General features: G+C 50.6%; 1 protein-coding gene across 1 annotated transcript; it reads left to right on the top strand.

The window, feature by feature from the left end:
* The first annotated feature begins 8,140 nt into the window (after nt 1–8,140).
* Nucleotides 8,141–25,871, top strand: TGM6 (transglutaminase 6). Its single transcript, XM_072801868.1, has 13 exons — nt 8,141–8,210; nt 8,439–8,612; nt 9,365–9,607; nt 10,334–10,452; nt 11,735–11,863; nt 13,248–13,425; nt 13,666–13,804; nt 15,619–15,722; nt 15,800–16,042; nt 16,738–17,079; nt 19,528–19,682; nt 19,977–20,110; nt 20,952–25,871. Exons 1-13 carry the CDS (start codon nt 8,141–8,143, stop codon nt 21,103–21,105), a joined length of 2,184 nt encoding a protein of 727 aa, XP_072657969.1. The 3' UTR covers nt 21,106–25,871.
* Nucleotides 25,872–25,899: the final 28 nt, after the last annotated feature.

Here is a 25,899-nt window from a genome sequence, read left to right as displayed (position 1 = left end):
TGTCTGAGGTCAAAATAGCCATGTGACCTTGAGGAGAATTTGCTCTTGATGCCTCCATTTTCTCATCTGTATAGGGAATTATAATACAAATCATCTCACAGGCCTGCTGCGAGGAACTGATGAAAATCAAGTGTGCCAAACGCCCCCACAATATCTCATGTGGGACCTCCTAGGCCGCAGACACAGAAAATGCACCCCCACTGTGGCCCCAATATAGTGAAGGGCAAACTTGCCTCCACCCCAGGAACTTGTCTGCTAGCAATTACGTATTTTAAGCCTCCTCTGGCTGGGTGCTGGGGTCCAGGGGTGAGCAAGACAGCCCACACAAGGGTCCTCCTCTCACAGGTCTTTAAAGGATGTTCCTAATGTTATACCACTTATTTTTTATTGTCCAGGATCATGTGACAATCACATGAGTCAACTCTTGTTTATTCTTTGACTTTCAAAAGCAGGTAGTTTAGTTTCTTTGTCATATTTGAATTTGTCCTCATTCCACCCTGGCAGTTGCTAATATTTATGGGCATCCGGGGCTCTCCTGGCTCTTGGGATGGTCTGCTCCCTCAGGGCCAGGCCTTGCCACCCCAGCTCACACCCCAGACTGCTGTTTCGAGAGCTGGTGCTGCTTCTTCCCTGTTAGCCCTGGGTCACAGGGGACTGGCTCTGCTTCCTTCGGGATCTACTTTTTCAGGGTGTACCTAGAGGCCCCTCTTCCCTACTGCTCTGATATACTATCAGTTTTAAAGTGGACAAACTTTAATTGCTGAGAAAGACCCTTCTGGGAGCAAAGTCAGGAACAGGGGGTTCCAGTGTCAGATCTGTTGCTAACCCACTGGTTGGCCATTCCTCCCTCCGAAGCTCAGTTTCTCCACCTGTAAAATAACAGGGTGAGACCCATCACACCTAGCAAATGGAAGTGACAGGCCAAATTCAATTCCCTGGTCTGGGTCTTCCTGGCTTCTCAGGACCTCCTCCTCAGAGCAGTAGGCACCTGGCCACTGTGCAATTAGTGCATGAATGACCAAGACGTGGGATTCTGAAAGCAAAGTTGTGGCCTGTGTGCTGTTGCTCTTTCCCCCACTGTCCATGGCAGACATCACTAGTTGACCCCCAAATTCCACCCCCCACAGGACCCAAATGTGGCCCCAGAATTCAACTCAGCATAGTTCTTCTAGCAGTCCTAGCAGTCAATCAGTGCCAGCAAGTGAAATGAGGCCCTTTTGCCATTATGGGATTCTAATAAGCTTTCAGCTCGGAAATTCTAAGAATCCAGGGACATACTCTGTGCACAGTTGGCCCTGGCTGGGATGTTCTCACTATTGCCCACTGGTGGGAGAGGCCAGCAGCTTCCAACAGGGCCAGAAAGGAAAGAGAGATTGGGCAGTGGCCCCAGGCAACTCCCCAGTTAATCATTTAGCTGTGGAGGTCAGGTGCTCGTGAAGCACACTCAGGATAGGGTCATAATGGGGCCCATTAAAAACCAATTACATGGAGTCCAGAGTCTGGGAGAGACTGCTGGTGTCAGCAGAGCCTCCTGGGCTCACCCCACTGGGTGTCATCCCTGGGGCTGGGATGGAGATCTGGGGAGGAGAGCACTGCCAGCTGTGGCGTCACCCAAGGGCAGGAGGAGAAAAGGCTGGGGGGTGAGCCAGAGCTGAGGGTGGTGGTGAAGAGCTGGGGGTGCAGCAGCCAACCTCCCCTCCAAGTAGAACTCGTTCTCAGGCTGCTGTCTGGGGCCAGCTGGTAAGCAGGTGAGCTGGAAAGGAGATGACCTTGGCCAGGAGGGGTGTGGCAGGCAGGGGCCGGTGGTGAGGGACCCTGAATGCCAGCATAGTGGCTGTGGGTCTGCTGGCTCCAGAGCAAGGAAAGTGACAGGCTGACCCTGGTGCAGCCAGGAGAGTCCCGTCTCCACACGGAAGCTCGGTTTCTCCATAGTAACGGGATGGATTGAACAGCGTGAGATGGAAAATGCTGTGAGGCTGTGGAAGCCATGCAGTGATTTAAGCAAGAGGTGAAGAAGGGAGAATAAAAAGAAAAACAATGTGTGTGGGAGCAGGGAGGCGTGGACCAAAGTGGTGGGGGAGATGTGGGGAGAGGAAGAGGCCGCCCGGGTACTGACCCAGCTACCCGTGGACCCAGCACTGAGCTAAGTACCATATGCAGAGGGAGACCACTCACCCTGGCTGAAGCTTGTTGCCCGAGAGTGCTTATTAATGGCCCTTCACTCTCTGGATTTCCTGGGTTAGGAGATGCTTTTTCTCCTAGCCCGGCTTAGGGTCCTTACCTCATCTTCCCGAAAAGTCTATGAGCAAAGTATTATTATTGCCACTTTTCAGAGAAGGCAATCTGAACCTCAGAGAGGTCCACTCACTTACCTGGCACTGCACAGCCAATAAGTGGAAGACGCAGGAGAACACTAATTGGCAGAGCACTGGACTGGCAGCCAGCAGTCCTTGTGCCAGCACTGACAATCTGATTAACAGCACTTAATATGTGCCAGGAACTTACTGCTCTAAGTACTCCACGTGACTTGTTTCCCTTAATCGTTACAACTTGAGGAGGTGGCTACTAGCACAAATTCCCGTTTTTCACCAGAAGACTGAGGTTCAGAGAGGTTCAGTCACTTGCCTCAGGTCACACAGCCCCAATGATCGGTGAAGCTTGTGTTGGAACTGAAGCATGTGCCTCTGAAATCGGGTGCCCAATGCCTGTGGAAAGGAAGGCACACTTAGGGGCTTAGGGGGGGTGGGGTGCGTGTGTTGTGGAGAGGGGCTGAGAGGAGTCCTGGGGGTATCGAAGCACTTGATTCAGCAAACTGCCAACAACCCAACCCCGAAGAGCTCTTCTGGACTCATTTCACAGATGAGAAACCGAGGCCCAGAGAGAGGAAGCAACTTAACCCACACCCCACAGGCAGCCAGTGGCAGGTACTCCACCTAGGCCCAGGCCTGCTGCAGGAAGGAAGACAGGAAGGAAGGGCAGGTTTTGGAATGTGGCAGCCTGACAGAGGGGATTATGGGTGGGTGGGGGGCTGGGGTGTGGGGAGCTGGCAGGGCACAGGTGTTGATCCCCAGGGGCGTGCCAGGAAGCTGGGGAGTTTCCCTTTCACACCCTAGTTTCCGCCGAGGGACAAGGAGGGACATTCATTCATCTGACCAACATTCCCTGAGCCTCTACTCTGCCCCAGGCCCCGAGCTGGGCTCTAACAACCCAGAGAGAATAAGACCCAGACTTTGCCTTCTCGGGCCTCACAGTCCAGTGGAGGAGAGAGACATGTAAGCAAACAATTATGTCTGGGCTTCCCTGATGACTGATTAGAGACACATTAGTCCCGGCAGAACTGGAGCTGAGCACATGGAGGAGGTGACATCGGGTTTGTTTTGATAAGCGTTCTGGAAACCATCCCACATGCACATCTGTCTCCCGGCCTTGGACTGCCCTATAGGAAGGCTCCCATCCTCTGTGCCCGTGAACCCCCATGAGGGCTGAGGACACCAGTTAGGGCAAAACTAGGCTGTAATCTCCAGAAGAGTTGCCTTCTCCCCATGGGACCCTGGCCCCACACCACCCCCAGCCCTGACAGCCCACGAATGTCAGGTCACCAGAGTGTGATGCTCACGAGTACAGATGGCTCAGGCACCTGAGCAGTGACCCCCTGGGTCAGGGCAGATGTTGCGCAGGTAAGGGTAACAGGTCAGGATTTCTCAGTGACAGCCCTCTGCAAAGCCAACAAGGACCAAAAGGAAGACCTGTGTTTGGTGAGAGTAATGGAAAGGCAGAGCGGAGACAAATGGGGGTAAATGGGGAGAAAAAAGCCTATAGTTCAGCAGAAGGGAGCACTTTTTAACATCAGGGTGGAGAACAAGCTGCCTCTGCGGTATGCAGGCTGGAACTCTAATCCTGCATCCACTGAGAATTCAGAGGAGGGACTTTGACTCTGGCAGGAAGTAGTAAGAGAGATGGTCTTTGAGATTTGGGGATAATGATGATAATGGCTGTTGTGATTCATTCCTCCCGCTCTTGCCCCACTGTGATAAGGCCACAGATGCCCAGAAGGGAGGTGGGAGCTGGTTTGGGCTGTGACTGGAAAAGGTGAAGCCAAGGTGGGATCCTTGGGACTTGAACCCATGACCCAGAGCCCAGAGACTCTTTTTACCTCCTAACCACCCCCCTTGCAAGAATCCCTGGGGTGTGCCAGCACTAAGATAATTATCACCCAGTAAACTTATCCCCTGCTCCTCACTTATCCCCTAAAACTAAACAAAAACAAAAAACAAAAAATTGCATCCTGTTCTGGCCTGTCCCCTATAGTGTGTGGCTTGACTTAGTGTCCCCGGGGAAGAAGTCCCTTTCTTCCCATCTCCGAGTCTCACTGTTTGGTCAGTAAAATGCAGCCCCTGAGCTTCTTTTTTTTTTTTTTTTTTTTAAGATTTATTTATCCATGAGAGACACAAAGAGAGGCAGACATAGAGGCAGAGGGAGAAACAGGCACCCCCACGGACAGCTCAGTGCAGGACTAGAACCTGGGACTCCAGGATCACACCCTGAGCTGAAGGCTGACGCTCACCCACTGAGCCACCCAAGGCATCCCCAGCACTGGGCTTCTAATGGCCGTTCCAGCTCCACTGCTGGCAGTCCCATGTACGAGGTAACTGGAGCTCCTGCCTGTGTTTGCAGACAAAACAGAGGCCACCTGAGCTCAAATTTCATGGACTTGAGAAGGTTCCTGACCAAGGACTACTGGGGCTAAATTGGTGGCAGGCTTCCCCATCTTACTTTCAGATGTGAGAATTAGCGAGCTAGTGGGAAGTCCCTGGCACTGCTGTTACGGCTCCCTCCAGACAGGACGCTGTTGGAACCAATCCTTGCTCATCCACCTTGCTCATAAGGGCTGTAGGAGCTCCCAAGCTTCGGACTATCATGTCAGCTGTGTAAGTTCCCATTCACATGTTCGGTCATTATCCCCAAATCAGGATGCCAGGCGAGGGCTTTCAGCCTAGTCAGAGCTAGCTAGAACCAGCCTCTTCCATGACCCTCAGGCCTGGGTATGGAAACTAGCACCAGCTCACCACCTCCTCATAAGTGAACACCAGTTGGAAGGCTGTTGCTGTCTAGACAAGAAAGATGTCCATAGCTTGGCCTAGGGTAGTGATGGAAAACGAGGTGTGTGATGGGCTTGAGGAAGGATTTGGAGGTGGCCACAATTGGACTTCATGATTGGATCGGATAAGGGATGTGAGAGCAAAGGGGAAATCAAAAATTCCTTGGTTTGGACCTGAGTGCCAGGTGAGATGTCATCTACCAACATGCAGGTGAGTAGGGATTTGAAGATGGAGTGGAGAAGAAATCCAGATTTCTGCTTTGGGTGTATTAGTCTGGATTTGCCTAGAAGACCGCCCAATGGAGATTTCAAGTAGATGGTTGAATATATTGTTTGGGCTTCAGGGAGAAATCACAGTGGAAATGTAAACTTAGTGGTATCAGCAGCAGACCTCCAACCAAGACTGCTTAGAAGCCTTGCAGTCTGACTGTGGCTGGGGCGCAATCATCATGGAGGCTTCTTCCTGCTGTATCCGGTGACTGGGATCCTCAGACATCTCTATCTTGGTCTCTCTTCAGGTCCTCCCCAGCATGGTGGCTTCCATGTTGCTGCATTTTATCAGATAGAGTGATGATAGATCGACAGATCAATACAGAGGACAGAGAGAGAGTTTTATTAAGGAACTGGCTTATACGATTATAGAGACTGGCAAGTCCAGAATCTGTAGGGCAGGCTGGTAGGCTAGAGATTCAAGGAAGAGTTACAGTTCCACTGGGAGTCCAAAGGTAGTCTGCTGGCAGCATTGCTTCTTGCTCAGGGATGGTTGGTCTTTGTTCTACTAAGCCCTTAACTGAATAGATGAGGCCCACCCACATGAGGGAGGGTAATCTGCTTTATTTCAAGTCTACCAATTTAACTTTAATCTCATCCACAAAACACGTTCACAAAAAACACCTGGAAAAATGTTTGACCAAATATCTGAGCACCGTGGCCCAGCAAGATTGATACATAAAATTAATCATCGTGTCATGTGATAGGAGAAGGAACAAAATAGACATTTGGTGAGAGCCTGATATATGCCAAGTGCTTTCCACACATCATCTTATTCAATCTGATTATTAAAGCTGAGAGAAAGGCAGCCCGAGTGGCTCAGTGGTTTAGTGCCGCCTTCACCCCAGGGTGTGATCCTGGGGACCCGGGATCAAGTCCCACGTCAGGCTCCCTGCATGGAGCCTGCTTCTCCCTCTGCCTGTGTCTCTGCCTCTCTCTTTCTCTGTGTCTCTCATGAAAAAATAAATTAATTAAATTAAAAAAAAAAAAAGCTGAGAAAAAGCCATTATTACACCCATTTTATGGACAAGAGACGTTAAATCAGGCTGAAGGATACACATAAGCACATGGCATATCGAGGATGCTGACCCACGTTTAAGCGACTCTGGGATGTGCTACTGTAGGAGCCAAGGGTGGGGAAATGAGTGATGACCTTTTGGACAGGGGACCTGGCCTCTCAGTGGAGGTCTCAAAACCAGGCTGAGGAGCTAAGAGTCTTCCTTGAGGGAGGAGAAGCACCCCCAAGAAGTCATGGAAGCCAGGAGGTACAGTGGCTACATTTGCACTGTTAACAACTGCCTGTCACTGGTCCATAATCGTTAGATGCTAATGAAGAGTAATCCTGGGACCAGATCCATTCCAGCTATGGTGGAAGGTTGGGAAGAATTTGTTGTAGGACTTCTTCAGGGCTCCCAGGCTGTGTGGAGGGCTTAGACTTGGCCTTGCCCATGGGAGGAGGCAGAGGGTAAGCAGGAAAAGGGACAGAAACCTGTGGTATCAGAGTGTAGGTCCCACCTTCCCCAGAAAGATGAAAGAACATGACACTTTCTTGGTGCCTTCTATATGCAAAATGCCACATCACTGGATTTCCTGGGGCAAGGGGGCAGTCTTCATGGCTGAATCCTTCCAAGAATCCTGTGAGGTAGGTGCTATCATGGCCCCCATTTTTTAGATCAGGACCATGAGACTCAGAAAGGTGAGGTGACTTGTCTAAGGGCAAGAGAGACGACAACTGGGGTCAGACCAGGTTTGCTGGCTCTAAATCCTGTATTTGCCCCATTCCACACCCCAGTGACTCGAGAGTTGATAATTCCTGGTTTCGGCCCTTGATCACCAGAGAGGCAAGATAGCATGGAACCCTGGCACCACCCATACTAGCTGTGTGACCTTTGTAAAGTTACTTTACCTCTCTGTGCCTGAGTTTTCTCATATGTAAAATGAGGGGTAATAATAGTATTTACCTCAAGCTTAGTGACAGGATTAACTGAATTTATAAATGTAAATCACAGAAGATAATGTCTAATTCATGGTGTGTGTTAAATATATATGTATTAGGTATTCATCTTATTGTTCTTATTATCATACTTGGGGGCAGGGTGGCTTTCACATCACCTGGGACAGTCTTATCAGGCCTCTGAGTTAGGATTTACATATTGGGAAGAAGTTGAATGTTATTGTTGAAGAAGAGTCCTAAAGATTTATCCAGACACCAGAGGTGCATGTTGAAAAGTTTAGCAGGTATGAACTGACAACCCAAACCTGGAAGTGAAAAATGTGTCATGGGATGCCTGGGTGGCTCAGTCAGTTAAGCATCCAACTCTTGATTTTGGCTCAGGTCGTGATCTCAGGGTCATGAGATCAAGCCCAGCATGGGGCTCTGCACTGGGCGTAGAGCCCACTTAAGATTCTCTCTCTCTCTCCCTCTCCCTTTACCCCTCCCCCTGTATAAAAAGGAAGGAAGGAAGGGAAGGAGGGATGGTGGGAGGAAATTCACATTTACTGATACTACTTAAATAAAATCTAACTTTGAGTCCTGATGCCGTTGAGCTTGTTGGGAAATTCTACCCCAGTTATTCCTGTGGCCCCTGAATGTTTCAATTATCTATTGCCATATAACAAGCCGCCCCAACACTTAGAGGCTTAAAACAACAGCTATCATTCTCTCACTCACAAACCCGCCATCTGGGCAGAGCTCAGGGGGACAGCTTGCTTCTGCTTCATTTGGGATCAGTGGAGGCAGCATGACCAGAGGTTGGAGGATTTGCTTACAAGATGGCTCAGGCCCACGGCTGCCAAGCTGGCGCCGGCTGTCAGCTGGGCGCTCGGGGGCTGTGGGTTGGGGGTCAGGCTAAGAGCAATGGCTCAGTATTTGCTAATTCTGTGTTCACGGACACTTTAAGGAACTACTGCGAATAACGAATACAGGGAATACAAAGGAATAACACAGTGGATAAAAAAGAAGCTGCAGGAGCTAATGACTGGCCGGTTGAAGCAGGTGGGAGGGCAAGACAGCGCAGGGGAGAAGCGTGTCAAGGGCTCCGCCTCACCTCCCTGCCCTTGCCCTACTCAGGGGTCAGAGTCACCGAGGTGGACTGGCACAGCCGGAAAAATGGTGCTGCCCACCACACCCAGGAGTACCCCGGCCCTGAGCTGGTGGTTCGCAGGGGCCAGGTGTTCACCTTGCGGCTGGAGCTGAGCAGAGCCCTGGAGGACCAGGAGACCATCATCTTCACCGTGGAGACAGGTACCTGTCTCGCCAGCGCCCCCCCCCCCCCCCCCCCCCCCGCTTCTGGTCTACATCCAGAAAGATCTGTCCTGTGACCAGTGACCTGAGACCTCTTGGTCATCAACCCAGACTGGAGGGAAGCAGGTCCCAACCCCTGCAGGTGGGTGAGCTCTGACCCCTAGAGGCTCCTGATGACACTTGCTGAGGATGGCTGGCAGGTACTGCCAGCAGGTGATGGGACAGATGCCACAGCTCTGGAATTCTCTGCCTACTAAGGAATCCTAGGGCTCTGGAAAACTGTGGAAATTCTTCAGATACTTTTGGGGCCCAAGCTTTTCTTTCCTTTTTTTTTTTTTTTAAGATTTTATTTACTTATTCATGACAGACTCAGAGAGAGAGAGAGAGGCAGAGACACAGGCAGAGGGAGAAGCAGGCTCCATGCAGGGAGCCCGACGTGGAACTTGATCCCGGATCTCCAGGATCACGCCCTGGGGTGAAGGTGGCGCTAAACCGCTGGGCCACCAGGGCTGTCCGCTTTTCTTTCCTTGACAGACGAATGGCAGACTTTGGTTTCAGGGGTCCTATTACTTTCTCTTAGATCCAGGACGTGGGTGGGACATGGGGACAGTGGAGGTGGCCCCCAACAGTGTCCTGGCAATTCAGGAAGTGAACATTGCAGTGGATTCCAGGCTTGTAGCTTTTCTTTTCTTCCCTAGAGCTGGGTTTCCTAGGGGCACCTGGATCTCCCGATTCCCTCTCCTCTCTGCCAGGACCCCAGGCATCTGAGGACTGCCACACCAAAGCTGTGTTCCAGATATCGGAGCCGGATGTGGGCCAGAACTGGACAGCGGTGGAGGAGGCTCAGACGGAGAACACCATGACCGTCAGCATCACCAGCCCTCCCAACGCTGTCATTGGCCGCTACCTGATGAGGACCAGGGTCTCCTCTCGCCGAAAGCAAAATGACCGGAAGCTGGGCGAATTTGTTCTCCTTTTCAACCCGTGGTGCCCAGGTAGGAGCTGGCAAGTCCAAGGCAGAGGATTTCCTGGAAGCTGTCCTAGAGGTGGGCCCGCCCTTAGCAGGGGATCTGGGAGGCAGGCTAAGCAACAGGCAGGTGAATGCCAAAACAGCTGGGCCTAGGCAGAGGTGAGCCCTGGGCAGAGGAACCCGGTAGCAGGTGCTACAAAGGATCCTATGCCAGGGGGCAGGGATCAGTGGTTTCCAGTATGCGGGGGCAGCCAGCAAGCATGGGGCCTTATGGGAGGAGAGCCCCAAGCTCTTGCCATCAGCAGCCTTGGTTTAGTCCCCATGCTGCTAAGTCGCCTCCCTCCATGAGTCCTGGTTTCCCCATCTGTGATGTGGGAATAATAACAGTGCCTACCCCTTGGGATAATGGTGAGAAATCATAGTGCTAATGCTTGTGATGTACACAGGACATCGTAAGGAGTACTGGGGTCAGTACTCTTATTAATATTTAAGAAACATGAGGCTGCTGTCGGCATCAAGCAGGGTCATCTTGCTAAAGTCCCTCAGTCTGGGGCTGGGTGGGGGTGTCCTCGCCTGGGTAATGGACTCCCCCTGGTGGAATGGGGCTTGGCCAGAAGGTAGCCCGGAAGCCCGCCAGCCCCTCTTGCCCTCCCTGTCCCAAGTTTCCAGGCACTCCCCAATGTAGCCCCTACCCCAGGCCTGCAAGGCCAGAGAGCTCCAGCCCAAGCCGGGCCTGACAACTGCTTTTCAGAGGACGACGTGTTTCTGGACTCAGAGGAGGAGAGACAGGAGTACGTGCTGAACGACAGTGGGATCATCTTCCGAGGCGTGGAGAAACACATCCGAGCCCAGGGCTGGAACTACGGGCAGGTCTCCAGGGGCACAGGCTAGCGGGGGGGAGGCAGGGTGGGGTGTGCAGAAAGTCAGCGCAGGAGCCCTTGAGCCTGCTCACCTCCTCCCGCCAGGGACAAGCGAGGCTGACCCCTAGAGCAAATCCGCTCATTCACTACTCTTAGCTGTGCCGAGGCCTGCGCTGGGTCCTTGGACGGGAGGTGCTTTGGATGCAGTGCAGTACAGAAGAATAAATAGCTTCAGAGCCCGGGGGGTGGGGGTGGGGTTGGTTCTCAGTCTTGGGCAAGCTCCTGAGTCCCAGGGAGGGCTCTTCAAAACACACAGGTGGCTGGGCCCCACCCAGAGGCACTGATTCAGGAGACCTGGGGTGCGGCCTGCGAATGTGCATTTCGGTTAAGGTGGTCCTGCTGCTGCTGGTCTGGGACCACACTTCAGAGCCACTGGCCAGATAAATAGTTACAGTAAAACATGTGATGGCAGAGGGGACACGGGGGCATCAGAGTGGCAGAGAAGGGGGCATAGGGAAGTCAGAGAGTGTTAAAACCCCACCTCAGGTATTGTGGAGGCTTCATGGTCTTGGGGCTGAGTGTGGAGCTGGGCACAACGTGACAAGGCAGAGGGCAGAGCCCACAGCCGCATGGTGGTGGGAGTCAGGGAGCAGAGGAGGACTGCAAGAGGACTAGGTGCTGCCTGGCCTTCAGGTGCCCTGAAAAAAAGGTTGGCTGGGCAAGTCCAGGACCCTGACTATCAGGCAGAGCAGCTGGAAGTTAGTCTGGGGTTCAGACAAGGTCCTGGAGAGTTTAGGGTCCACTTAAGGGGTAACCACTCCTTGGCACCCACCTCTTCTGACCCCATATGAAAGTGAACCCAGGGCTCCCCACACCTTCCAAAGAACCTTCAGAGACCAGAAATCTTAATTTGTATGCAAAGATCCTCCAGTTTTGAAATGTTGTCAATTCATGCAAATGTATTTGAAAAAAGTCATTTAAACAGGAGTGTGCCAGCAGGAGAGATGCGGCTCCAGGGTCACCAGCTTACCACGAACTTTACCATGGGTAGTGGGGGAGTCTTGGGGGTGGATACTGAACAGGGTGGGGACACGATTACGATGGAGTTTCTGGCTACCAGTGACTCTTTGAGGGAGGGTTTCTGAGACTTGGGATGCTCTGTGGTGTTCCTGGGTGGAAGTAGGCAAATTTCCCTGCAAAACACAAGGGACCTATTGGGCAAGCATCGTGCGCGGGAGGGCCTGGAATGCGGGTGAAGCTCTGGCCTCTAAGCACAGCCTCTCTGCGGACAGTTTGAGGAGGAGATCCTGGACATCTGCCTCTCCATCCTGGACCGAAGTCCTCTTCACCAAAATGACCCAGCCACCGACGTGTCCCACCGCCACGACCCCATCTATGTCACCAGGGCAATCAGCGCCATGGTAAGGAGCCCCACCGTTCCCTGCACACAGTCTTCCTCATGGGCCCCTGAGCCAACCCCAGGATCACACCCTATGATCTTCCCAAGTCACATTTTGTTTTAATTCTCTATCACTGTCCCAAACCACAACCAAAGCTCAGTGGCGCAAAACAACCACTTACTATGCTTACACGGCTGGGGGTGTCTGAACACCTGCAGGTGGCTGCAATGGTTTCATGAGACCATATATCTGGGGCCTTGGTTCTACTGGTCAGTGGTTCTTTGGTTCTCTTCCATGCTGTGTCTGCTGGAGCTGGAATGTCAAGGTGGCTTGCTTGGGATCGTTTTTGGCTCCTGCTCTGGGCTGGCTAGAACAGCTGAGGTTGGCTGGGCATGGCTCTCTCTCCATGCAGCCTTCCCACGTGGCCAGCTTGGGCTTCCCCACAGCATGGTGATCTCAGCGTAATCAGACACAGCAGCTGGCTTCTCGCTGAAACAATTGTTCCAAAACAGAAGAACTGGAAGCTTTGAGTGGCACACAGAAATCCTGGGCCTGGAAACTGGCACAGCTTCCCTTCTCCCATAGTCATCAGTCAGAGCAGTCACGGGCCAGCCCAGACTCAGGGAGGGGATACAGAGGCCCAACTCGCCACCAGAGGAGGCCTGTCTTTATTCTGTTTCACACAATAATGCTTCTTCCTCCTCAAAAGATAGCCAGAAGGCCTACTGTAAGCAGATGCTAAGATAAGTGGGTGGATATCTGTGATTCCAGGAATGTATGAAGCTGTTTTCCTCAGAGTTGATACACTTCATTCCTCGAGACCTTAGAGAAATGTTGAAAAACAGAGACTCAAAAGCTGTGACCGGTTCCAGACAGTGGAGTGTCACAGCCCTGTGGGGCTCTAAGTCAAAAGTCCTAAACTTGGGGCTCACCAACCCTTTTGCTAACCTGCTGTGTGACTTGGATGGGTCCCTCAACCCCTTTGAATCTGTCTTCTCGTATGAAAAAAAAAAAGAAAATAACAAAAATCTACCTTGAAATGGGTTGATATGGTATGCACGAAGCCCTTGGAATAGGGCCTGCACACAGTAAACAGTTAATAAATGTTAGCTGCCTCTATAATTATACCACCAATGGCCCCCCAGATAGATCATTTAAAAGAAGAAATGCTGTAAAATCATAGGTAGTTTCCAACAATAGGGTATCCCAATGGAAGGTAATTAAAAACAATAAATGGTACCCAAAGTAGGTATTTTAAGACAGCAGATGCCTCCAGTTTTCAGATAATTTAAAAGTAAGAGGTGGCCCTGAACGACTGGTGCAAAGTGTGAGATGCTTTTACAATGGCGTGGTCCCGAGGAGGGAAGCCTTGCCTGGTGGTGGACCCTTGGCCTCCTCTGCCCAGGTGAACAGCAACAATGACAGGGGCGTGGTTCAAGGCCAGTGGCAGGGCAAGTACGGCGGCGGCACCAGCCCCCTGCACTGGAGCGGCAGCGTGGCCATTCTGCACAAGTGGTTCAAGGGCAGGTTCAAGCCTGTCAAATACGGCCAGTGCTGGGTCTTCGCTGGAGTCATGTGCACAGGTACCCAGGGAAAGGTCCCCTGACCCCAAGCCAGCTCCATCATCTGCCTTCGTTTGCATACATGTACACAGACCCCACCCCAAGTTTTTCCCCTATTGGTGATGGGGAAATAGGAGTCTGGTTGCTGATGAGAGAAACCAAATAGTTAAGTTCATTTGTGTGACTTTGGATCTTTTATTTTGCCCCCTTCCGCCTCCTGGCGGGGTCCCTTCCACCTCCTGGGGGGCTCCTGCTCTTTAGTCCTTAGATGCCTGGGGATCGCCACCCGAGTCGTGTCCAACTTTAACTCGGCCCATGACACGGACAGGAACTTGAGCGTGGACAAATACGTGGACTCCTTCGGGCGGACCTTGGAGGACCTGACAGAGGACAGCATGTGGTGGGTGCTAGTCCCCCGGGTCCCCAGCCCGTCTGCAAGAGGGATGGCCCCGGGACACATGACCCAGAGGCCCAGGTGGGGGGGCTGGAGATTTGGCTGCCCTGAAGCCCAGGGCGCCCTCCGTGGGACTGAGCCTTCCCCGAGATTCCCTATGCATGGTCACCCCTGTGTCCTGCCTCAGCTTCTTTGTCTGCTGTCTCGGGCCATGTGTGTGTCTCAGCCCTGGCAAGACTCTTCCCACAGGCTTTACACAATTCATTTTATTTTTTTATTTTATTTATTTATTTGAGAGAGAGAGAGACAGTGACAGAAATAGCAAGAAAGGGGAGGAAAGGGAGAAGCAGAGCCTCTGCTAAGCAGGGAGCCCAACGCAGGGCTGGACGCAGGGCTGGACACAGGGCTCCAAGCCAGGACCCTGGGATCATGACCCGAGCCAAGGGTAGACGCTCAACCACTGACCCACTCGGGCATCGCTAAACAATTCATTTTAATGTGATTTTTTAAATAGGAAAGACACGCATGTGCGTTAATATTCAAAAGGTATCAAATGGGTTATAGTGATGTCTCCCCCCGACCGGGTTCCCGCCTCCTGTCTTCACGGAGGCAGCGCGGCCACTAGCTTCTTACACCTCTTCACAGGGAGGCTCTGCAGACGCAAGGACATACATACTCACAGTCCCCTCACTCCTCCACTTTTTACCGACTCAGTATTAGCAGCATAATGTAATGCTGTTCATCTTGCACCAAAACAAAACCAAAATATCTTGTCTTTTGATGTTGGGACCCCTGTCACCACAGAGGTTATCAGTTTACCCCCAAGTGCTTATCCAAATATTCTCCCACACAAAGACCACTGCCTCCTGGAGAGGAGTCCTGAGGTCAGCTATAAAGATGCCATGTCAGGCCAACCAGGGTTTCTCTTTCCTGCTTCCTTATGGTGTGACCTTGTGCAAATAATGTTGCTTTGCTAGTCTCATGTTCTCATCTTTATCACAGGAAACTTCAAGTCTGAATTCTTTACCAAGGTTACCAGGACCTACGGAGCTCTGCATAGTTTGACCCCTACCTAACCCCATACTGGCTGAAGCCCAGAGATACTTACAATACTTTCAGTTCCCTAAAGACACAAAGCTCTTCTTGTCTCAGAGTCTTTGCACATGCTGTTCCTTCTGCCTGGAACACTATTCCCTTCACTCTTCCAATGGCTAATCCTTTCTTATTTTTTTTTAAAGATTTTATTTATTTATTCATGAGGCACACAGAGAAAGAGAGAGAGGCAGAGACACAGGCAGAGAAAGAACCAGGCTCCATGCAGGGAGCCCGATGTGGGACATGATCCCAGGACTCCAGGGTCATGCCCTGGGCCAAAGGCAGGTACTAAACCACTGAGCCACCCAGGGATCCCCTAATCCTTTCTTATTTAAGCCTCATCTTAGATGTCATTTTCCTAGAGCAGGTTTCCAGTAGTCACTTGCCATTCAGGTCTCTTTTTTCACAGCATTTATTGGTACTTGTATTTGTTTTCTCTATCTGCTTACCTACTTTTGCCTGTCTCCCTAACCTTCTCCTTTATTAGAATGTAAGCTGCAAGAGGGCAAAATGTTCTGTCTTCTTTGTGATTGTATTTGTACCTTGAACAACACATATGTGCACACACACATACATATACCTACATATATATAGAATATATATACACACATATATATACATACCTAGAGTTTGGGGCCAGGGCCTGGCTCACAATAGGAACTTGCCATCCCATGGGCCTCTGTACTCACTGAAGGCCATCCTGCCCCATCTTATCTCTGTGGCAGGAATTTCCACGTCTGGAATGAGAGTTGGTTCGCCCGCCGGGACCTGGGCCCCTCTTACAATGGTTGGCAGGTTCTGGACGCCACCCCCCAGGAGGAGAGTGAAGGTATGGGCTCAGCCTGAAGGACCCCGGACCCCCATTCCTCCTCACCCTTGCTGCTCACGCCCATCCCTCCTGCCCAGGCATGTTCCGGTGCGGCCCAGCCTCCGTCACTGCCATCCGAGAGGGCGACGTGCACCTGGCCCACGATGGCCCCTTTGTGTTCGCGGAGGTCAATGCAGATTACATCACCTGGCTCTGGCACGAGGATGAGAGCCGGGAGCGGGTGTACTCGGACACCAAGAAGATTGGGAGGTGCATCAGCACCAAGGCCGTGGGCAGTGACTCCCGCGTGGACATCACAGGCCTCTACAAGTATCCAGAAGGTAAGGGCAATAGGGCGGCCCCCATCAGCCCCCCAAGATGCCCTGTCTGCCGCAGAGGGCCCACCGCAGACCAGCCTGGGCCGGGCCCTGCCCTGTGTGTTATGATGGTGAGGGGAGCACCCATTACCCGGCTCTAGACCATCCCTGCCATGGAGACAGTGGGAAGGGAGTGTGATTAACAACATGGATATGGAGCCAGACTGCCTGGGTTCAAATCTCAAGGCTCTTCTGAGTCACTTTACTTCTCTGTGCCCCTGGTTCCTTATCTATAAAATGTGGCTGATGGTAGCACCGACTTCCTAGGGGGAAAATATAGCACCTGGAACTGCGGTGCCTGGCACATAGCAAGTCTACAAAAATGTGGGCAGTCCTCATAGGATGAGTCTTCAGCCCCAGCTGGCAGAGAAGCTGCAGACCTGTATTTTTGTGCGAAATTGCCCGATCTGAAGTCTTTGATGATTGATTTAAAATGTATTTAAATAGTCCCCGAACCAAACACGGTGCCTATGGCCGTGGTGTGCACCTGGCTCCTGGGCTGTCCATTGGAGCCCTTCCAGGCGTGGTGGATTGAAGTGGTGAAGGAGTGGTGGTTTTCCGTGGGGAGGAGGTGAGATGGCACAAGAGAAGCCGGGGGACGGGACGGGACGGGAGGAGCAGGAAAGGGACACCCACCTCACCAGGTGCGATGCCCCCAGGGTCCCGGAAGGAGAGGCAGGTGTACCGTAAGGCCGTGAGGAAGCTGTTCGGCGTGGAAGCCCCCGGGAGGAGGACCCGGGTCCGCAGGGCAGGCAGCTGCGGGCTGTGGCGCGAGGACCTCATGGAGCCTGCCACCAAGCCCAGCGTCACCGGCAAGTTCAAGATGCTGGAGCCACCCATGCTGGGCCACGACCTGAGACTGGCTCTGTGCTTAGCTAACCTCACCTCCCGGGCCCAGAGGGTCCGGGTCAACCTGAGCGGTGCCACCATCCTATACACCCGCAGGCCGGTGGCCGAGATCCTGCACGAGTCCCACACGGTGCGACTGGGGCCCGAAGAAGGTAGGGGGGCCGCTGCCCAGGGGGGGCATGGAGAGGGGGACTGGCCAAGCGGGACTTCCCAGCAAGCTGTGCTCATTCCCAGGAAAGACAGGGATGTCTCTGAGCATTTGATCAGTGCTTTGCCTCCTGTTCCCCACCTGACAGGTGAGAAAGCGGAGTTCAGAGGTGCTAACTAATGAGACTAGTAGTAAAAGTCCATGGTCATCTGGTGGCAAACTTGAGTGCAGGTGAGGTGATCTCAAGCCATGTGAATATTGACTCCCCGGACAAATACCTGCTGGGAGCATTTCACAACCTATGGAATATGCCTTGTCACCTTTCTAAAATCCACCATATTCTGCAGCCCACCTGGCTGCAGGTGTCCTGTACGAGAGGCACGGACCAGTAAGAAACAGCTACTAAGTGCTCACATGTGCCAGGCTCTGTCCTGAAAATTCTAAACGCATCTACTGCCATCCCCACAGCGTTCTCTGTCCTTGCACCCTTCCCTCCTGTTTCTCTCTCTCTCTCTCTCTCTCTCTTTCTCTCTCTCTCTCTGTCTCTCTCCCCCACCCCTCGCTCCCTCTCTGCCCTCACATAACATTCTGAAGTCTAAGGATTCAATTAAACAAAGAAACTGTTCCTCTGGGCCCAGTTTCTGGTGAAGCTCCTGTGTTTTGATGGAGGGAAAACATGTGAAGGAGATGTCACACACCTTTTCACTTTTTTTTGCTCCCTTATTCTTCACAAAATCCAAATTGCAAAATAACGCTGTGTAGGGAAATGTTAATTAACGTGCACTTTCTCCTGGCTTTTTTTTTTCATATTAAAAGTAATATACATTCCTTAAAGATTTCGAGGGCACAGAGCAAGATCACCTGTGATCCTACCACCCACCTCCAGATTATTAACATATTTTCCTTCCAGTTTTAATGCCTGTTGCTTTTTGCCAAACAGATCTGATTACACTGTGAGAACTCAGTGTTTATTAGTGTCTCTCTCAGTTCACATCACATTGTTATTCAAATGTTTTTATAAGCTCTTCAACCACATCATTTTAATAGATGTGTAATCTTTAAATAAATATACAGATAGTTCTTTTTACATGTTGTGGGATTAAATTTGCTAATGTTTTATTGAGTAGCCTTAGAATTTGCATTTCTAACAAGTTCCCAGGTCATGCTGATGCCCCTGGTCCCAGGACCATGCTTTGAAAACCACCAATTTCCCACCACACAAGGAGTAAATGATAGAACATATATAAAGTGTTTGGTGTAATTCTGACCACCTAAGGGACATGTAAGTTATTGTAGGGATTGATAGCATTATTGATATTATGAGTTGGGGATAATGATACTTGCTCATGAAATTGTTGTAAGGATTGAATGAGTTCATCAATGAATGTGTTTCCAAGTGCCCAGCAGTAAAAGTTAGTAAAAGTTAGCTTTCGTAATTATTCATTGTTGCTCTTGTTGTATTAAGGATTCACCTAGTCATGACCTACTGGACTAAGGAAACCCATACAGCAATGTAGAGTTTTGACATATGGATCAGCATTTGGGCATTCAAGAAGCTTCTACTATATGCAAAGCTCTAGGGGAACATAAAGTGAACCAGGTTCAAATCCTTTAAGGACTTTTTCCACAGGTTGAAAACCAATGCCCTCAGGGGCAAGAAGGAAACAGAAAACAGCAGAGGGTGGTCAGGCGGGAGCAAATCAGATACGTTGTACCCATTTGTACCTAAAGGAAAAATACAATGATCCAAAAACACCCAAATATAACGGTAGTCCACTGTGCTCTGTGGTGACCCATGTTCCAGGGAAAGAAACCCACAGGCAGGGTGTCTGCGGCTGGTGAGAGCCCCAGATGTCGAGGACCACAGGAGCTCAGCAGGCAAAGGACACGAGATCACTGAGTGGGGTACCCATGAAGGCTTCCCATTTTGGGGGCTGACTCAGATGGGCCTTAATGGGGAGGGAGGATTTGGAGAAGCTGCGAAGAAGTTGGCCTTTTTACTGGATTGGAAGCTTGAGGCCGACCTTTGACTCTCCTCCCTTCTCTGCACCCGGCACACCGTGCACACTGTAGGTCCTCAATGAACAGTGAATGGATTCCTGTTAATGGTCTGAGATATTTGCATCTGGAATGATTAGGGAAAGGTTAAGCACAATTCCAGGAGTTTTTGGAGAAACTGTCAGGTGTCATGGTAGCCGACTGGCCTGAATTTGAATCCCATCTCATCTTGGCTCCTTGATTTACTTGCTGTGTGACGTTGGACCGGAAACTAACCTCTCTGAGGCTTAGGTATCTTCATCCGTAAACTGACAATAATATAATAATGTTCATCTCACGTTGGTGGCAAGGACCAAAGGAGGTGTAACTAGGAATGGAGCCTTCCCTTCTTCCCCCTGATTCAGCTGAAAAAGAGTATCAGACCCCTAACTCCCACCTCTGCTTTCCCTTCCAGAGAAAAAGATCCCAATCACAATATCTTACTCGCAATATAAGGAAGACCTGACAGAGGACAAGAAGATCCTGTTGGCTGCCATGTGCTTTGTCACCAAAGGAGAGAAGCTCCTGGTGGAGAAGGACATTACTCTGGAGGACTTCATCACCATCAAGGTGAGTCCTGTCTGCATCCTTTTCCTGGCAGGCCCCCTACACGGCTTGGGGAGAGCATCAAAGGCTGGGGGTTTTGTGCTTTTAGCTCCAGCTTCGGCTCTCAAGGGCAGAGAGAAGCGGCGTGGATGCAGGGGGCTAGATATAATGATGGAGCTCAGTAGGAGGGCAGATGGATGCAAGGGGTAGCCATGATTCCTGCCCACACCAGGCTCCAGCCAGTGTTCCTGCTGGGACCCATGGGTTTCTTGGGGGAGCGTAGCGGGGGACAATGACTTATGGGGATTACCCCTCCAGGTGCTGGGCCCCACTGTGGTGGGGGTGGCGGTTGTTGTGAAAGTGACGCTGGTCAACCCCCTCCTGGAGAGAGTGGAGGACTGTGTGCTGATGGTGGAGGGCAGTGGCCTTCTCCAGGGACAGCTCAGCATCGAGTAAGTGTCAGCCTGGGAGTGGGAGCCTTCCTTATAGGATGGGCCATGGAAAAGCGACCAACGGAGGGCGGTGCAGGAGACTCTGGGCCTCCAGGAACCAGCTCATGACCTAGACACACCAGCCTCCATCTATTTATTTCTTCCTTCATTGATTTAGTCATTAGTTCAGGTGTATAACTCACCCAGTCACCCCCTCACTCATTCACGTGACCCTTAATCACATGATCAGAATGACCTGTTCTCTGAGCCTCTTGGTGACCTTTGGGAACACCGGGATGAACAGACAGGGCTCTGCCGGAAGAAGTGTTCTCAAAGACGGGACCATCAAATGAGGACAGTGCGATGTGTGCGGAGGGATGGATCCCTGGGGCCCAGGGAATCAGGGACAGCCCTTGAATGGGGATGGGGTGGAACCAGGGAAGGGCCACAGTGGAGCTGGGCCTTACATGATGAATCGAGAAGCTTTTCAGGTATGGAGCAGGATGGAAGGCTTCCCAGTTAGAGGTCTCCATGGCTAGGGTAGTCAGGGAGGGTATCCTAGAAGAAGAGAGACGTGATCTTGTCCTTGGGTGTGATTGGAATGGGAAGGACATCCGATGTGGGAGGAACGGTGCAGGTGGAAGCCCAGAGAGAGGAAGTGTAAGGTATGGTCAGGGCACAGGCCCGGCTGGCTGGAAAGAATGAGGAGTGGTGGCAGGGAAACAGAAGCTAGAAGCATATTGACAGGGCTTGAATGTCGGTCTCAAGGTGTGACCTTGATCCCAAGGGCTCTGGAGAGGGCAGGCCAGATGCAGAAGGAGAGGGAGCTGACGGTCTGCCTTTGTACCATCCCCTTCCCCAGCGTGCCCAGCCTGGAGCCCCAGGAGAAGGCTTCCGTCCAGTTCAGCATCACCCCGTCCAAGAGCGGCCCGAGGCAGCTGCAGGTGGATCTCATCAGCCCCCACTTCCCAGACATCAAAGGCTTTGTGGTCATCCACGTGGCCACCGCCAAGTGACTGGCCACCACAAGGGGCTGACAGTGGAGGAGATGGCCTCCTTTCCCTTCCTGTCCACCTCTTTGTCTCTCTTGAGTGGGAGCCAGGAGGCCCAGGTTCCAGTTCTGCTTCTCTTCCTGCCTCACTTTGTGAATTTGGGCAAGTCCCTTCTTCTCCTGGGCTTCAGTTTCGCCATCTGTGAAATGAAGTGTTAGGCTCGGCAAGCCTTAAACTTTTGGACGACGATGGATGATATAGGGACACTCTTCCATGTTCATCGATCACCCTCACCACTGGGAGGCTGACAGACCAAACATCACAATCACCGAGGCCCATCCGGCTCAGCCAGCTCGTGCCCTGCTTGTTCACCATCACCCTGGCCGACCCTTGGGCTCTCCTTGCTTCTCTCTCAGCTCCTCGGTGCTCTGACTGCATCCAGACCCAAGAGTGTCCTCCCAACTCTGAAAAGGATCCCAGAAGTGTTAGGGCTGGCACCAAATCATTCCTCAATGCTCCCATTTTACACAGAGGGAAGAGACTTGCCCATAGCCACAGGGCGAGCTGGAGACAGCATTGGGGTCTGTGCATGCCATTTACACCATCTAAGTTTTACCCCAAAGTTGTGTTCTGAAAATCATCAGATTTGAACCAATGGGAGATCTTCCCTCACTGAAGACCCAGGCCCAGCATCCAAGAGTCCCCTGCTGCCTGGAAGAAGCTGAAAATAGAAGAGCCTGATTGAATGGGAAAATGAAGCCCCAGATCTGATCTCATGGTGGTCATTAGGGGTCTCTTTCCACCAGCCCAGGGTTTATTCATTTTTTGAGAATGAGAGCAACAGTAACTTTGTAGAACCCACCCCCCAGCAGCTTATACTACACACAATCATGTTCTCAGCATCAGAACAGGACAGAGGCCTCTGGAACAAGGACTGGAGTGGAGAGCACCAGGACTTGAGGATAACTGCACATGTCGGTCATGAGACTCAGCTCAGAATGTTCTAGACAGCCAAAAGAATTATAATGACCAGAGAATTTTAAGTAATCTGCACCACAACAAAATGGTTCATCCGCGGTAGGACACTTGCTGAATGCAAAGTTAATGGGAATAATTGACATAGAAAGTCTTTGCTAAAAGGAGGTCAGACAAATACACGGACATGTGTGGTGGGTGATCCTTGTAACCGAGGCCCCCGTGAAGGCTTTTGTCTCATGATTCTACACAGCATGACGGCTTGGAGAACCAGAGGTGTAAAGGACCTGCTTTCCAAACCTGGGTTTGGGATGCTGATCCCGTCCATATAAGAGGGGCAGCTGGAGGTCCAGAGCAGCAGCCACTTCCTCAGGGTTGAGCATCAGGAAGGAGTACTGAAAGCTGACTACAACAGAGGGGATCTCCCACTTTTTTTTTTAAAGAGTTTATTCATGAGAGACAAAGACGGAAGCAGAGGGAGAAGCAGACTCCCCACAGAGCAGGGAGCCCAATGTGGGACTTGATCCCAGGACTCTGGGCTCATGACCTGAGCTGAAGGTTAAGCAGATGCTTAGCCGACTAAGCCAGCCAAGCACCTGGGATCTTAGTAAAAGGGATGCTCCTTCCAGCAGGGAGACTATCTTGGCCCCTTGCAGTGGCCCCAGACATCTCATCCTTCAAGCAAATGCCAATTGCCCACCTTCCTCAGACTTGGCTGTACCAGGTTGTGCCTCCCAGGAGGCTGACTCTGAGACAGAGCTTAGCATGCAGGACACTTAGCGAGGAATGACCTGGGGGTCAACACAGTGGAAGGGAAGCAGGATAGGCAGAGGGAGAAATGGAGCCATGATGCAGGTCCAGTGACAGCCTGGGCCCACCCCAAGGGCAGCTCTGGAGCTAGCATGGCCCATGAGATTTGTTCCAGGTTGGGCCAGGGTGTCCGGGCCTTTCTATGCCTGCATCTATCACAGATTTGCCCCAGAAGACAAGTGACTTTGAGCAAGATAGCTCTCTACAGCAGAGGTCATCCCTGAAGTTGTCTGTGGTCAGCACTCCCAGCAGTTGGGGGAACAAACCCTCCACTGAAGGAAAAGCTAGACAATGTGTCTCCACCTGCGTTCTGTTCAACCCAAGGACAGAGCAGTGACATTACAAATTCCCTGTGCTCGTGGTGATTACCGTCCAGCTGATGGAGACAGGCACTCAATCACAACATTTTAAAAGGTACAAAAAGTAAAATGAGAAATAAGAGTAAGCAAGTAAACAAATCTGTGGATAAGCTGATTGCAGTTAGTGATGTGTGCCAAAGAGAAAATAAAACCCAATGTCACCTCTCCCAGAGTTGCAGGGGATAGGATAGCACCACTTCCCATGGTGGCATCAGAGAAAGAGTCTCTGGGGAAGTGACATCTGAGCTCAAATTTTAATAGTAACCAAAAAAAAAAAAAAAAGATGAAAAATTAAATGAGTGTGCTTACTACATGCCAGAAACTGTTTCAGGTGCTTTATATATATTAATTATTTAATCTCATAACAACTCCAAGAAGTACATACTATTATCGTCGTCTTCAACTTACCTTGTGGCACAGCCATGGCTGGGCACCTTGACTCAGACAAGGCCTATGCTCTCTCCTGAGATTTGGATGCAGGGAATGTTCAGAAGGCATCACAGATGGTGTAGATGGTGGAGTCGCAGGCAGTGCCCTAGCCAGGTCATTTCTGCTGTGACATGGTCGTCGCATGTTCCAGTTACCTATCACTGTGTAACAAACCAACCCATAACTTAAAATTTAAAATAATCACAATACTTATTTTGTGAATGAATCTGCAATTTGGTCAGGGCTTGGTAGGCATAGCTCATCTCTGCTTGACTTAATGGAGCTGGGACAGTGGAAAGGCTGGGTCAGGATTGTCTGAAGGCTTATCCACTCACATACATCTCTGGTGGTGGATGCTGGCTGTTGGCCGAGCACCAAGCTGGGCTGTCAGCTGGAACACCTACCCACAGTCTCTCCACATGGTCTGGGCTTCCTCACAACATGGTGGCTGTGGTACAAGGGCAAGCATCGAGAGAGAGAGAGAGAGAGAGAGAGTCTCAGATAGACACCATATTGCCTTTATGTTTTAGGATTGGAAGTCATCCAGTGCCACTTCTACCACATTCTAGTCATCAAAATGTTTACAAAGTTCCTCCAAGTTTCTTTCTCTTTTTTTTTTTAAGATTGTATTTATTCATGAGAGACACAGAGAGAGAGAGGCAAAGGGAGAAGCAGTCTCCATGCAAAGGAGCCTGATATGGGACTCCATCTCGGGACTTCGGGATCACGCCCTGAGCCGAAGGCAGACACCCAACCACTGAGCCACCCAGGCATCCGGTTCCTCTAAGTTTCAAAAGGAAACAGACCCAATTCATCATAAAAAGTGGAAAGATTCTGGAAGAGCTTGTAGGACTAGAAATATTGCCATAGATACATGTGGAAATATACAATCTGCCATGCTGTTTCCTGCTGCCTGCTTCTTGACCCTCTGAAGACTCGTGGAATCCCATATTTCCCTATGTCTGGTCTATCTCTTACTATCCTCTCCAATTTGCATTTAATTTCTACACCATCCCCTATGCTTAAGCCAACAAGAATCAGTTTCTTCTGCTTGCAGCCAAGGAGTCTGACTCGTGGAAATGAGCTTGGTTTGTCCCAGGAACAAAGTGAAGGCCAGTGTGTCCAAAGTGTCCTGTGGCTCACTACCTTCTCCTTGATATTGGTCAGCAGTCCTAACCTTCAGTCTCTAGATGGTAACCAACAAGGGGGATTCAGAGGCCAGCACCTTGGCCCTGACTCCTCCAATAGCTTTCTGTTCATGTTATCTTTGCCAATGCTGCAGCCCTAAAGGGGTGTCTCCTCAAAAGATCCCTGGCCTCCTCTTCATTGGTGAGGTTCAGTGGTTTCTAGGACTATTTCTTAAATTATGCAGGCAAGGCAGAAAGGTGGCTGTGGTAATTAGTAGTGGTGCTTGAATCAGCCAGGGTTCTCCAGAGAAACAGAACCAATAGGAGTATATATTGGACTTGTCAGCCTCCATAATCACATGAGCCAATTCTTTAATCAACTATATCTCTATGGACTATCAATGATCAATCCAAACCAATTTATATTTACATTTATAATCAGTCAAAAAAATACAAAATACTCAGATGTCAATCTAACAAAACATACAGATTTACATACTGAAAACCAAAAAAAAATGCTGATGAGAGAAATCAAAGAAGATCTAAATAAATGGAGAGACATCTCTTGGTCACGGATTGGAAGACTCCCTAAAGATAAGAAGTCAATTATCTCCCCCAAATTGTTATATAGGCTTAATGCAATTCTTACCAAAATCTCAGCAAGAAAATTTGATAAATTGGACTTCATCACAATTCAAAACTTTTGCATCCGTGAAAGAACCTGTTAAAACAATGAAAGACAAGCTCCATACTGGGGAAAAAATGTTTGCAAACCATGTATCTGACAAAGAACTAGAATCCAGAATATATAAAGAACTCTCAAAATCCAACAGTAAAAAAACAATCTAAAAAATGGGCAAAAGACATAAGCTTTTCACCAAAGAGGATATACAGATGGTAAAAATAAATAAATAAAATAAAATAAAATAAAATAAAATAAAATAAAATAAAATAAAATATAACATGAGGGCAGCCCCGGTGGCGCAGCGGTTTAGCACCACCTGCAGCCGAGGGCATGATCCTGGAGACCCTGGATCGAGTCCCACGTCAGGCTCTCTGCATGGTGCCTCCTTCTCCCTCTGCCTGTGTCTCTGCCTCTCTCTCTCTCTGTGTCTCTA

This window comes from Canis lupus, chromosome 26, assembly GCF_048164855.1.
Source record: "Canis lupus baileyi chromosome 26, mCanLup2.hap1, whole genome shotgun sequence".
In the NCBI taxonomy this organism is placed as follows: Eukaryota; Metazoa; Chordata; class Mammalia; order Carnivora; family Canidae; genus Canis; species Canis lupus.
Note: the sequence above shows the minus strand (reverse complement) of the source record. Positions and strands in the feature narration are given on the sequence as shown.